Source organism: Maylandia zebra, unplaced genomic scaffold, assembly GCF_041146795.1.
Source record: "Maylandia zebra isolate NMK-2024a unplaced genomic scaffold, Mzebra_GT3a scaffold11, whole genome shotgun sequence".
NCBI classification, from domain to species: Eukaryota; Metazoa; Chordata; class Actinopteri; order Cichliformes; family Cichlidae; genus Maylandia; species Maylandia zebra.
The window spans coordinates 5,100,001-5,114,298 of NW_027490041.1; the positions used below are offsets into that span (position 1 = coordinate 5,100,001).

A 14,298-nucleotide genomic window follows, 5' to 3' on the forward strand; every position below is an offset into this window, starting at 1 on the left:
TGCAGGCGTTGTTAATTGAGCAGAAGATGGACGGCATCAAGCCCTCTCCTCGACAGCTACAGGATCACAGTCTGCAGGTTCAGTTATGCAACGTTTTAGCATCGATGCGTGAAGTTAAGAGCAGACAGGGAGGTTATTTTTGCACTGGGCTGGAATGACTCAGTTTACCTGTCAAAGGCTATCACGGCTGGGAGAAAACCCTCAGCATTAGTAAAGAAGGACCACGGTGGCCTCTGGGTAGAAACACTGCAGAGTTCATGTGGATACGCTGCTGCATTAGGTCAGATAGAAATATCATAAAGCATCATTAAGTAAAAACGTTTATTAAGAACAAATGTTTAAATATTGTTAACGTGTTTCCCAGAAACATCTGTAGAGACAAAGAGCTTTCTGTTGTTGCTTCGAGGAAACAAGCTCTTCTTTTTAGTTTTGTCCTGGTATTTATTCCAGGACGGACTCATCCACTGAGCAGTGTTTGGGTTTCTTCCTTTTCCTCGTTCTGGATGCAAACTATTACAACTTGGGCTTTATTTCAGTGACAATGGCCTTAAGCTGCAATACAACAGGAAGTTACTCATATATAGTAATTTCCCAGACCATATTAAAAATCCATTAACAGGAAATACAAATGATGGGACAATGCCACAGCATGGACATTAGAACAGTTGGGAAAATTTATCTGGAAAAAGGTGAAAATGAGGCTTCATTGAACTGGAATTACAAAGACCAGGAATGTGAGATCCACCAGCCACGACTGAGGGTTTTTACACATCATATCCTCAAAGTAGAACCACAGTGATCAAAAGAATCGACTTTAATGTTATTCTTTCTTTATTTATGTCAGATTTAACCCCCCAAAACGCTTTAATCTTTAACTAGTCTTTGGACGTAGCTACAGCACGGTCAGGTTGACAGTTTATGGGTAACATGTGGCCACCAGGCACTGCGACACACTTCCATGTTATATTACCTTGGCGTCCCGTAGGAATACAGGAGAATCATGTGAGGAATCTAAGAGTTGTTTCTTAATTCAATTCAGTTTTATTTACACAGCACCAAATCACAACAGCAGTCGTCTCAAGGTGCTTTATACTGTAAGGTAGCTCGTACAATAATACATACAGAGAAAAACCCAACAATATGACCCCCTATGAGCAGCACTTTGGCGACAGTGGGAAGGAAAAACTCCCTTTTAACAGGAAGAAACCTCCAGCAGAACCAGGCTCAGGGAGGGGCGGGGCCATCTGCTGTGATTGGTTGGGGTGAGAGAAGGAAGACAGGATAAAGACATGCTGTGGAAGAGAGACAGATGAACCGCTGAGTGTTGTCCCGTCGAGGTGGCTCTTCTATGTTGTGCATTTATGGCACCAAACCACAAATGCAAAGGAAGAAAGGGTCGAGGCACAGCACCCAGCTGCCTGACAATATTCAGGCAACGTCCAAAGCCCCACAAAGGACCTACCCACACCCCACTGGCCCCGCCCAGATCAAGGAGCTGTCACAGCAGACAAAAATGTGAAGTCCGCACATAGTCGCCATGGCACCCACCAACCCACCACACCATCCCCCATGGAGCTACCAGGAGAGGCATACTGGCCCACTGAGGATCACAGAGGAGCAGACCCAGGGGGGCTGACAGCACAGCCCCCACCCACCAGTCGTGCAGCTTATTTTATCTTGTCAGCGTGAGCCCCACCTAAAGGGGACAGAGGGATTAGTGAGTTGCATTAGTGGGCCAGGAGAGAGTGAAGCAGGGGAGCCAATGTCACTGCGATACGACTCCTCAACACCATCCAGCCTGCCCCACCACTCATAATGAGTCCTGCTGTGCTCTGTAGCAATGATGCATTTTATGTGTGTGTGCCAGGTTAGTGCTGTGGATTCAAAGGAGCACAGTTCCACTAAACAGGAGATCAGGATAAACCCCAGTAACCAACCCTGCCCCCGCCATCACATATTCTCAATCCCAACAGAGGCCAGCCCCACAATGACATGCCACACGTGATACACAGCCAACATTACTGTTATAATTACATCTTTATTACTTTCCTTTCAACCTCTTTATTTTGCACCTTAAACTTTCTTCGGTTGCTACAAGCCACAAAGTCCTTTATGGTTTGTCTCTGTTGTGTGGAGGGCTGTTTTTAAGAGCTCAAAAATGGGTGTATCAGAGTCAAACAGGCAGCACAGTGGAAAAGTGGTTGGCACTGTTTCCTGACAGCAAGAAGGTTCTGGGTTCAAATCCAACATCTAAGCTGTTTGCATGCTCTCCCCATGTCTGGGTCCTCTCTGGGTTCTCTGGCTCCCACAGTCCAAAGACGAGCAGTTAGTGGGGTTAGGTTGATTGGTGTATGTGCCCATGAGTATGAGTGTACACGGGTGTTTCTCTGTGTTAGTGACAGTCTGACAGAAGGCTGCATCCCTCAGCCTCATGTGGGCTGTGTAGCCCCTTTACCACTGCAGTGAGAGCTCAGACCTGTTTCTGGTGGGTGGTGGACTCCTCCAGGGCTTCCCCTGATTCCCCTTCTGCCACAGAAGACTGTGGCCTCAGAAACTCATATCTGCTTTTTGCAAATGAAGCGAACCTGTTGGCTTCATCAGCAGGGGCGGATCTAGAAGGGTGGCATGGGGTGGCAAGTGCCACCCTAAAATGATCCCTTGCCACCCCAAGTGCCACCCCAGTTTTGCATATGACAGTGTTGTTTATTAAAATAAGTTTAACAGTTTGAGCGTAGTTACAGTCAGCAGTGAATATAAATGCTAGAACTGGATATATTCCATAGTGTCCCCCCCTCCACATTAACAAATGGTTCAGCCCATAGCAGGACGGCTTTTTTCTTGTTTTCAGTAGCAAGCGATGCTTATGATTGTGCCAGAGCACATTTTGAACAACACCATGGGAATTTCTGATTTTACACAGGTGGGTGGATGTTACACTGTGGAAATGAAGGAAGGTGAGTGCTATTTTAAATGGTTGTAGAAAATGAAAAAACAGCAGGTGTATTGGCTGCATTTTTAGATAAATAGTTGTATCTGTTTACAAAATGTACAATTTATATTTGCATTTCAAGTTATAAACATTTACCCAACACGTCTGTGGTTTTTTTACAGTAAAAAATACTGCTAGGATTTTAGGTTCTTTGTGTGATTTCAGATCAGTAATAGTTACATTAATAGTAATAGTAATACTAATGCAGTATGTCAGTGAAAAAACAACTAAATTCAGTTGAGCTGAAAAGATACCAAACAAAGCAAGAGGAGGAAAAAATAAAATGAAACAATCTGAGGGTGAAACACAAACGTAAACTCAAAGGAGTCACAAATGTCCGGTTGTATTTCAGACCTCAGAGGGTGAATCCAACAAATCATGAAAAATGAGGTTTACATGTTTGTTCATGACAGTGCAGATTTCTGACATTTTGTGTCATTTAAGCTGCAACAATGTGACAGTTTTCTAACAAAAACAGTGAAACTTAAGTTAGACTTGTGTTTGTAAATGAAGCGCCCCATGTTGTGTAGCTTTCTGGAGTTTATACTTATTGGGCTACATATGTATTTAATATACAGGCTGTACAGTACATAACATCAAAACTCACATGTTTCATGTAACTAAAGTGTGTAATCATGTGGGTACAGACAATAATTAAGTTATAGACTATATTTATATGAAAAACGTGCATACTTACGGCATTTGAATCATTTTAACCACATGTAACCACCTGCATATGTGTTTGGGGGAAAAGGCTTTGATTTTGCCACCCTAAGAAAATTTCTCTAGAGCCGCCCCTGACCATTTCACAGGATTTGCATTTAAAGATGCAACAAGACTAAAATGGTTAGGGTCAGGAGGTCAAAGGTCAGAGCTCCTGTGGGTCTGAGGGCGGCCTCACGCTGGAGAAGGATGAAGGAGTCTGACCTGAGCCAGTGTTTGACATGAACACATCAGCACTGCTGTCAGTGAGCCTAACGACAGCCGTTAGCATCATTTCAGTGTTTCAGTCATAAAAACACTTCCTGTCTCTGTGGTGGTTACAGTGACATCATGCAGTTTGTGCTTTGACCTCCAGAGGGCGACAAATCAGCACAGACAGAGAGCTCCATTCAAACTTTGCTGCCATCAGGAATAATTCTTCAAATATAATCATCAGTGTTTGAGCAGTTATGATATCAGGGACAATCTAGACATGTGTGACAATACTGAACATGTCACATGACACACCTCAAACATCATGTGATCCACTCTCAGTCTGCACTTTCATTCATGACTTCAACAGGTTGAAATGAGCTTTGAAGAAACATCAGTGAAATAAATCTTTCATGGATTCATGTGAGCAGCAGATGAACTTTGTACCAACAACATCTTCAATAACAGAGTCTGAATGAAGCTCAGGTGTTGATGCTGCTCACTGATTGGACGCTTGCTTTCAGCTCTGCTCTCAGTCTTTACTGCACAGGTGAAGGTAGAAAGTGTGACTGGATCTATAGACTGGAAACAGAGAAACATGCTGAACATTTGAAGCTTTGCAGCAGAAATGTTCATGTTACAAATACAGCAGAGCTGATCTGGGATCAGTGTGTTCACACCTGCAGCTACAACAAGGTTTCATGTCTCCACACGTCAGCATGTGAACTTTACTCTGACTCAGTCTGAGCAGTCAGACGGCATATTTTTAAAGTTAACACATCAGCACACACAGAGCTGAGCCCCTCCCACCTGTGCTGAGTTTCAGGTGGAGCCCCGCCTCCTTCCAGGAAGCAGCTCACCTGTGTGTCCGTGTTTAGTGTGCAGCTGTGGAGTGGAGCTTGTTGTTGGTGTGTGAAGAAACTGTAAGTTTGCTTTGTTTCCTCCTTTAACAGTTTGTCTTTAGGAACTTTACTGTTTGTTCAGCTCGTGTTTGATTTCTTCACACAACAAACTGTGTGTGTTTGTATTTCCGGTCTCTCCATTAAAGTCAGTGTGTAATGTTTCCTGGCTAACATCAGCTGTGTGCAGCTTAGTTCAGCACAAATCTGCCGCTCCATAGTTCACGGTAACGGACTCACAGCTGGACCAACAAGGCCGAGTGTGTCCGCCACTCTGAGCTACGTTCGTGTTTGTGTACTTGTAGTTTGTACTTTGAGTTCACTCAGAGCCCACAGAGGACGCAGCGTACGTGATGACGTCACAGCCCTTTACCTCCTTTACTGTCACTGTGATTAATATTTACACACGAGACACCTGCAGAGCTCTGACGCTGAGCTAGCACACAGCATGCTAACACTAAGCTAACGCTAAGCTAGCCAAGAACCCAGAGTGAGGTTAAAGCTAGTGATGGGCAGATGAAGCCTCATGAAGCACTGAAGCTTTTCATCCAATTGGTTCACCCCAACGCGAAGCTTCTTGAAGCTTCATTTGCTCTAGTAGGACACCTACTGGACGTAAAAATATTAGTTGGCATGAATTTGAAGAGTGTGGCCTTTTGCACACAGCCTGTAAATGTCAACAACAGAAGGAGTGTGTAAAACATGTATATTGTAGTGATGCAGTGTACTGTGTATATTTATACTGGCAGTATGGAACATGATTATTTGGAAATGCCTAAAATGGAAATGATCATATACTGTGAGGTGAGGTGTGGACAGTGGTTGTGCTTTTGTAACATTGAGGCAAGGACAGTGATTAGTGTTTAGGGGACACATCATTGGTTTTTGTTAAAAAGAAACAGTTTCTCCACTGTGGCAGGTCGTAGGCGATTTTTTTTTTCTAAACTGTCTCTAACTCTCACTAACCGCAACTCTCCATCAAACGCCCACATTTTGTCTGAGGGGTTTATATCGCTGTCATAGCTCGCGGCAAAGTTCGAACCGCTTCCTGAACCAGTCACGTGGTACAGCCGGGCAGCGAGGCTTCGGACGTCATCATTTTCAGCTCCTCCCATAAATGAAGCAAGCCTGGATACGCGCTTCGAAGCCTCGATACAGAACGTCACATCACTAGTTAAAGCTGAGTAAACACTGACCCCAGACCAGCACCGTGATAAAGTGAGCTGCTGCTGCTGAACTTGAACAGGTAACAAAGTGATGAGCAGTCAGGCTGCAGGTTTCTACCTGTTCATGTTTCTACAGTAGAATCACTTTGAAGTGTCTTTGTGCTGTTTCATCTTTGATTTGTGTTCATAAACACTCAGAGAAACATCACGTGACCTCATCAGGATCTGTGTTGGTGTGTGGGGCTGTACCTCAGCTTTATGTTGTTGCATGCTCATTTGTTCATTTTAACATCAAAGTAATGTTATGAGGAGTAATGAAGTAACGTACTCCATTACTTTTAATCAAAGTGTTCTGTGTAATATGTGTAATAATGACTGTTTTGAGTAATGACCAACACTGATCACAACAAAGAGGAAATGCCTCCAACATGCACAAACATTTGAGCCACAACATGCAGTTAATGTGCACAAATGTCTTTGATATGCTGCTCAGTGATGGTGGTGACTGTCAGAGCAGAGCTACTGAGAATCAATAAGTAATATCAATGATGGGATCAGAATCACTAAATTCTTCTCATCCCTGTCAGTATCATACATGTGCTGTATAATGTGATAAATGTAGAGGTGCTGGCTGTTCTCTCACTCTGCTGTTTAGCTGTAAAGGACGCCTCCCTGCCTTTGTCTCATTCATGACCTTTAATAGTCTCTTCTAACATGCAGAGATCTGTATGATCTGTTTCATAGAGTCTAACCAGCCTGTACAGGTAACAACAACAGTCACTGCATCACTGACACACAAACGTCATCTCTGTCAATAACAACATTCATACATGGAATAAAAACACATCAGTGGATCATTGCTGGAGCTGATGTTTGTGCTCCTGGTGCAAAGGCTCTCAGTTTCCTCCTTGAAATAACATCAGTGGTGGGTCAGCGACATGCTTTCTTTCCCTCTCAGGTTTAAATATCTGGGACTCTCCACCGTTTGGTTTTAGAGCTGAAGAAGCTTCTCTGCTGAAACGTCTTCCAGAAACTTAAAGACGTCTCTTTTCTCTCCAAGCTCCTTAGATCACATGACCTGGATGACTGAACCTACAGACATATTGACCTGGTTTCATGGTCACATGACAGGTCAGAGGTCAGTTCCTCCTGTTAATGTGAACTCACTGAGTGTTTGTGGTTTACCTCTCAGACTGACTGAAGATGATGATGGAGGAAGAGGAGGACAGAGCAGAGTCTGCAGGGTCCAGCTGTCCGTCTGTGAGGAGTGACTGGTCCAAAGGTTATAATCCAAACTTCAGTGGTGACCCTGGAGCAACGAGGTCAGAGAGCTGAACTCACTGAGTAACAGAAATAATTCTGCACTGACATTATAATCAGTGTTGACTCTGGTTGATTGTCTGACTGTGTTTGTGAGCTGAGAGGAAATGAAAATGAGTTTGTAACAAAAATCAGTTTTGTCCAGTTTTCCTGTAAAAAGCTGAACTCTAATCTAAGAGGATGTTACTGACAGGAAACAGCTGCATTATCTGCAGTCTGTGTGATCACAGCTACTTCAATCATGTTTGTGTCTGCAGAGGTCAGAGGTCACAGTCTGCAGGGTCCAGCTGTCCGTCTGTGAGGAGTGACCGGTCCAAACATAGCAATCCAAACTTCAGTGGTGAAGCTGGAGCAACGAGGTCAGAGAGCTGTGATGACTCCTTTACATGTTTGTGTTTCCTGGATAAATATGACCTGAAACATCCTCAGATTGTTACAAAGATTCATTAAAAAGAAAAGAATGAAAGAGAAAAGATCCAAATGTTCGACTTGGTCATTTGCTGTTTGAGGACAGTGATGCTCATATCTGTGGGGAAAGTGTGACCTGAGTGGGTTCATGTTTGTCTTTAAAGAACAGAGCTGCTCTGATTCTCTTTGTGTCTGATCTGTTAAACAGTCTGAGAGGTCACACAGAGACCCAGCAGCTAAAGCCTGGATCATACTGGCTGCTGTTACTCCATCAGGACAACACTGAACCACAGTGGTGTGGATGTAGTGGATAAATCCCACCATACTGATGCTCAGAGTTAACCACAGGGAACAAAACCAGATGTTACCTTCAGATTGTGACCTTTGGAGTGGACGATGCAGATTTCAATAGAGAATAAATGTTGTTGTTTTTCAGCTGTGAAGAAAGAATCTAATTTTCTGAACTTAAGAATTTATGATGCTGGAAACAACATGGAGACTATAACACAACATTTCCACTGTGTTCATAGAATGAATGTAAAACTGTCAGACATTCATTAAATATGCAAAATGTCTACAGAAGCATCAGAGGGTCAGACGTGAAGCACTCAGTGATTTTGATCAAATGACTCATCAGTTATTGATCTGTACTACACTGATCTACCACGTTAGTAAAGCTGGTGTTCTGGTGGTGGAGGGAGACTCGGATCATGTTCTGGTTTTGGAGCAGTGATCTGCTGATGGTTCAGTTTGATGAGCTTCTTCAAAATCATCCCTGACATCACCACTGAAAGGACGTCCATGAAAACAGACTGAAAATTACTGATATGTTCACAATCTGAGAGTTTAAAACTTGACAGACTTGATTCAGATGAAGTTATTTGAGCAGAAACTCCTGGATCTTTATCCTGTGTTGATCTAATCCTTCATGGTTCCTCCACAGAGTGGACCAGCAGAGCTCAGAGGTTCCCAGTGGTCAGTCTGCCCAGCAGCATCAAACACAGCTGGACGCCATATTTATGGTCTGTACATGTACAACAACTACTGTTACATCTGTTCTGTTCACAGTCATCTCCATGCTGCTCTTTGTAGACCAGTGGATCGTCAGTGTGTCCAACATGGATCTGATGTTTGGCTCCATGATTTCAGTCTGATTGGCTCATTCATAAATATTCTGTTCCAGCTGCTGGAGGACAACATCATCACTTTTGTGAAGAACGAGCTGAAGAAGATCCAGAAGGTTCTGAGTCCAGATTACCCAGAATGCTTAGAGAGTCAGAGGAGCAGCAGCAGAGAGGCGTTTGTGAAGATCACAGTGGACTTCCTGAGGAGAATGAAGCAGGAGGAGCTGGCTGACCGTCTGCAGAGCAGTAAGAGGATTTATCTAAAGATTTAAGCTGCTGGATAAATGAACATTTTCCAGAGATGGAAGATGGAGCAACATGTTTTAAAGATTAGTTCTTTTTGGAATTGAGTGTTTATTTTTCTTCTCATTCAGAGCTTCAAGCTCCAGTTTGTCATCGTAACCTTAAATCCACCCTGAAGAAGAAGTTCCAGTGTGTGTTTGAGGGCATCGCTAAAGCAGGAAACCCAACCCTCCTGAATCAGATCTACACAGAGCTCTACATCACAGAGGGAGGGACTGCAGAGGTCAATGATGAACATGAGGTCAGACAGATTGAAACAGCATCCAGGAAACCAGACAGACCAGAAACAACCATCAGACAAGAAGACATCTTTAAAGCCTCGCCTGGAAGAGACGAACCAATCAGAACAGTGCTGACAAAGGGAGTGGCTGGCATTGGGAAAACTGTCTTAACACAGAAATACAGCCTGGACTGGGCTGAAGACAAAGCCAACCAGGACATCCAGTTCATATTTCCATTCACTTTCAGAGAGCTGAATGTGCTGAAAGAGGAAAAGTTCAGCTTGGTGGGACTTGTTCATCACTTCTTTACTGAAACCAAAGAAGCAGGAATCTGCAGCTTTGAAGACTTCCAGGTTGTGTTCATCTTTGATGGTCTGGATGAGTGTCGACTTCCTCTGGACTTCCACAAAACTACAATCCTAACTGACCCTAGAAAGTCCACCTCAGTGGATGTGCTGCTGATAAACCTCATCAGGGGGGAACTGCTTCCCTCTGCTCGCCTCTGGATAACCACACGACCTGCAGCAGCCAATCAGATCCCTCCTGACTGTGTTGGCATGGTGACAGAGGTCAGAGGGTTCACTGACCCACAGAAGGAGGAGTACTTCAGGAAGAGATTCAGAGATGAGGAGCAGGCCAGCAGGATCATCTCCCACATCAAGACATCACGAAGCCTCCACATCATGTGTCACATCCCAGTCTTCTGCTGGATCACTGCTACAGTTCTGGAGGATGTGCTGGAAACCAGAGAGGGAGGACAGCTGCCCAAGACCCTGACTGAGATGTACATCCACTTCCTGGTGGTTCAGGCCAAAGTGAAGAAGGTCAAGTATGATGGAGGAGCTGAGACAGATCCACACTGGAGTCCAGAGAGCAGGAAGATGATGGAGTCTCTGGGAAAACTGGCTTTTGATCAGCTGCAGAAAGGAAACCTGATCTTCTATGAATCAGACCTGACAGAGTGTGGCATCGATATCAGAGCAGCCTCAGTGTACTCAGGAGTGTTCACACAGATCTTTAAAGAGGAGAGCGGATTGTACCAGAACAAGGTGTTCTGCTTCATCCATCTGAGTGTTCAGGAGTTTCTGGCTGCTCTTCATGTCCATCGGACCTTCATCAACTCTGGACTCAATCTGCTGGAACAACAACAGAGAATCTCTACATGGTCTAAACTATTTAACAAACTAAAACTTCAATCTCTCCACCAGAGTGCTGTGAACAAGGCCTTACAGAGTCCAAATGGACACCTGGACTTGTTCCTCCGCTTCCTCCTGGGTCTTTCACTGCAGACCAATCAGACTCTCCTACGAGGTCTGCTGACACAGACAGGAAGTAACTGGCAGACCAATCAGGAAACAGTCCAGTACATCAAGAAGAAGCTCAGTGAGAATCTGTCTGCAGAGAAAAGCATCAATCTGATCCACTGTCTGAATGAACTGAATGATCGTTCTCTAGTGGAGGAGATCCAACAGTCCCTGAGATCAGGAAGTCTCTCCACAGGTAAACTGTCTCCTGCTCAGTGGTCAGCTCTGGTCTTCATCTTACTGTCATCAGAAGAAGATCTGGATGTGTTTGACCTGAAGAAATACTCTGCTTCAGAGGAGGCTCTTCTGAGGCTGTTGCCAGTGGTCAAAGCCTCCAACAAAGCTCTGTGAGTAAATCTGTGATCATGTTTATTTTTAAAATGTTGATTAAAAGTGGTCATAGATTTCTTCCATGACAGATCCATGTCCTAAAACCATGAGACAGCGTAGTTGTATAGTATAAAAGAAAAAAGGAGAACTTTTGACCACAATATTGTAACTTGAATGAACTTTTGATACAGCCTTTAAACATAAAATTTATGAACAGAATCGGTGACAAAGGGCAGCCCTGGTGGAGCCCATCACCCACCGGACTTATTACTATCCAACGTATTGCCGGCTATGCCAACCAAGCTCTTGCAATGGTTGTAAAAGGATCGAATGGCCATAAAATGTTTCTCAGTTTTATTATTTTCAGTCACATCTGTTTTTGATTATTAACTGAATATTTTAAAATTCAGGCTTTTTATGTTATACAAAACATCATATTTTCTTATGATGTCTTGTATTGATTCTGAAGGAATAGTTTTCATCAGTATCGCAGATACCAGCCTGAATTTTACTTTGTATTGGATCAGAAAGGAAATCAGTGGCATCACACATCACTTACAGCAACTTCAGTACCACTCCATTTTAATAAACTGGGGGGAGGTGCACCAAGATTCAGTATGAGATGAAGAATTATTTTTAACTGTAAGGTTGGAGAAATCTGTTGTTGGAAATTGGAAGAACAGGTCATCTTAAAAATCACTGCATTGTAGTTTTATTCAGGCCCCTTCAATCTGTGATCGCTGTTGCTTTGCATTGTAAATGCTACTATTACAAAAGTCACAAATATTAGTGTATGTGTGTGTTGTTGGGTAATAAACCAAAAGAACAGAATCTAGCAGCACCTCACTGATTTCTGCTTAAAAACAATAAAAAGCAATAAAGCTCTGATTTGTTTGGTTGATCTTGTCTCCCTTCCACCTTGATTTCAGACTGAGTGGCTGTAACCTGTCAGACAGAAGCTGTGAAGCTCTGTCCTCAGTCCTGAGCTCCCAGTCCTCCCATCTGACAGAGCTGGACCTGGGTAACAACAACCTGCAGGATTCAGGAGTGAAGCTTCTGTCTGCTGGGATGAAGAGTCAATACTGCAAACTGGAAACGCTGAGGTCAGATCAAGCAATATTGATTTTTTTTTCATCAATTAACATCATTTAATCAATTTCATTTGGAAAAAATTAACAGTGTTTATGTTTTGTTTTTTTAATGAATCCATCCAAATCACACTAAACTGCCACATTTGTCTTTTGTAACATGAGGCAATAAGGATTCCAGCATGTCCTGAAACAGTGTTGAAATATTGTAAATGTAGTAGCTCCTCATGGCACCATGAATACTTTAACACAAGTGTTTCATGTCTTCTTGTCATCCTTTCTTCAGACTGAGTGGCTGTAACCTGTCAGACAGAAGCTGTGAAGCTCTGTCCTCAGTCCTGAGCTCCCAGTCCTCCCGTCTGACAGAGCTGGATCTGGGTAACAACAACCTGCAGGATTCAGGACTGAAGCTTCTATTTTCTGCAGTGGAGAGTCCAAAGTGTACAATTCTCAGGTCAGGATTCAGTCTTTTCTGATGATGATTTAAAACCTGAGTCAGGTCGATAAATGGCTTACTCATTTACAACAGACATGATTTGTCAAATCACCTTATATCTAACCCAAAGGTCCTGTGTTTTACTACTTTGATTTTGTGGTAAAACACAGGACCTCTTAATATTTATCTAAGAGACCATATATAATTTTTTTCCCTGGATCATGTGTGTACCCTCCTGGTTGGAGCTCCAGCAGCCTGTATCAGTGAATGGGACTTTAAATGAAATTGCTGCCCCTGTCAGGAAGAGGTCTGAGTGACACACAAAACAGAAAATATGAGCACTGCATGTGTCTGAGGCTACTCAGATACAGACCTGAATGAGACACTAACTTTGTCTCTGAGAGATAACTTTTATTATTAAATACACTTCATTTCTCATCTGTGTAGAGAATGTAGAGTTTGACATGCTAATATTACAAAATGAAAAATCACACTGAGTCACAAAGAAATTGTTTTGGAGTATTTATGGTTCAGCTGATGAAATTGTTCAAACAAACCAGTAATTTACACCGAAACAGCACAAGTGAAACTTTTTCGAGGGACTTACACTAAGCTTGTCCTGGTACACCTGTAGAGCCCAGCTTCTATGGACCATGAGCTTAAGTTCTGTGCTGCTCTGATTTATTGCCTGTGCTGTCTTTCAGTTCAGCTTTGTCGAGTCTCTGGTAGGATTTCTTTTACATGACCTGTGTAAAAACAAAACAGGAAACACATTAAGCTGAAGTAAGATGCACAATTTGAAAAATGGGGCACAAAAAATGTTGCTGCTTTCTGGAAAGTGCGTCTAAGAAGACCCAATGGAGAAAGTGAAGAGAAAAATCAAAGATTAAGAAGAAGAAAATGGCAGAGGCAGTTTCTCTTGGACTGCCTGCAGATGGGGTGAGACTCTAGAAACAGGGATGATTGGAGAAAATGCAAAGAGGCCATAGGATAAACCAGGAGATGAATACTCTGGTGTTCTGGGGATAGTGGGAGTGAGAGGGAGAGATGCCAGTAAATGATTTCAAGGATAAATTTGAGAGAATCAGAGCTAAGAAACCAAAGCAAGTGGGGAACTACAAACATATGGACAGACTCATAATTAGGCCAAAGACACATTAAAGCAATTATTACAGGTTTAGAAACAGGGATGGATATGAAGGAGCTTAGCATGAATTTGCATTGAGGAAAGAATAGCAACGAGCATCAGAGGAAACAGTTAGGAAAACTAAAAGGATGTACTGGCAGGAATACTGCAGTACTTTAGGAAGAACTACCGTATTTCCCGGACTACAGAGCGCACCTGAATATTAGCCGCACAAGCTAAAATCAGGGGAAAATCCTGTTTTGTACATACATTAGCCGCACCTGACTAAAAGCCGCAGGTGTTTCAATGTTGACTTATCATATGTAAGAGAATATGCACAAAGCGAATTGTCAGGAAAGAGATGGCTGTTTGGAGACACACCCCTTTTATTAATATTTTGAAAAACAAGTTATGGGTACATATTTGCATAACTTTTTAGATATATGTACAAGTAGCGGTAATTACAAGTACAAAACATGTACTGTGCTTCATAAATGAGTAACAAATGTAGTACATAACAATAACCTACAGCACACCAGAACAATTGATTCGGACTACCTTTTAGGCTCAGGTGCAGTGACACGGCTTTAACAAGAAGAAAAGTCAGTCATTCACCACCATCTTCCTGCGCACTAAAACCACCAAAGTCCTCTTCTCCAGTGTCGGAAA

At 43.0% G+C, this 14,298-nt stretch overlaps 1 protein-coding gene across 1 annotated transcript in view; it reads left to right on the forward strand.

Moving 5' to 3' along the window:
• Positions 1-12,651, forward strand: part of LOC143416086 (protein NLRC3-like) — a 22,691-nt gene extending 10,040 nt beyond the window's left edge. Inside the window, exons 2-4 of the mRNA XM_076881462.1 lie at positions 9,667-10,996; positions 11,909-12,082; positions 12,354-12,651. Coding sequence (XP_076737577.1) covers positions 9,667-10,996; positions 11,909-12,082; positions 12,354-12,543 — 1,694 coding nt within the window. The 3' untranslated portion in view covers positions 12,544-12,651. The remainder of the gene's footprint in view (positions 1-9,666; positions 10,997-11,908; positions 12,083-12,353) is intronic.
• Positions 12,652-14,298: the final 1,647 nt, after the last annotated feature.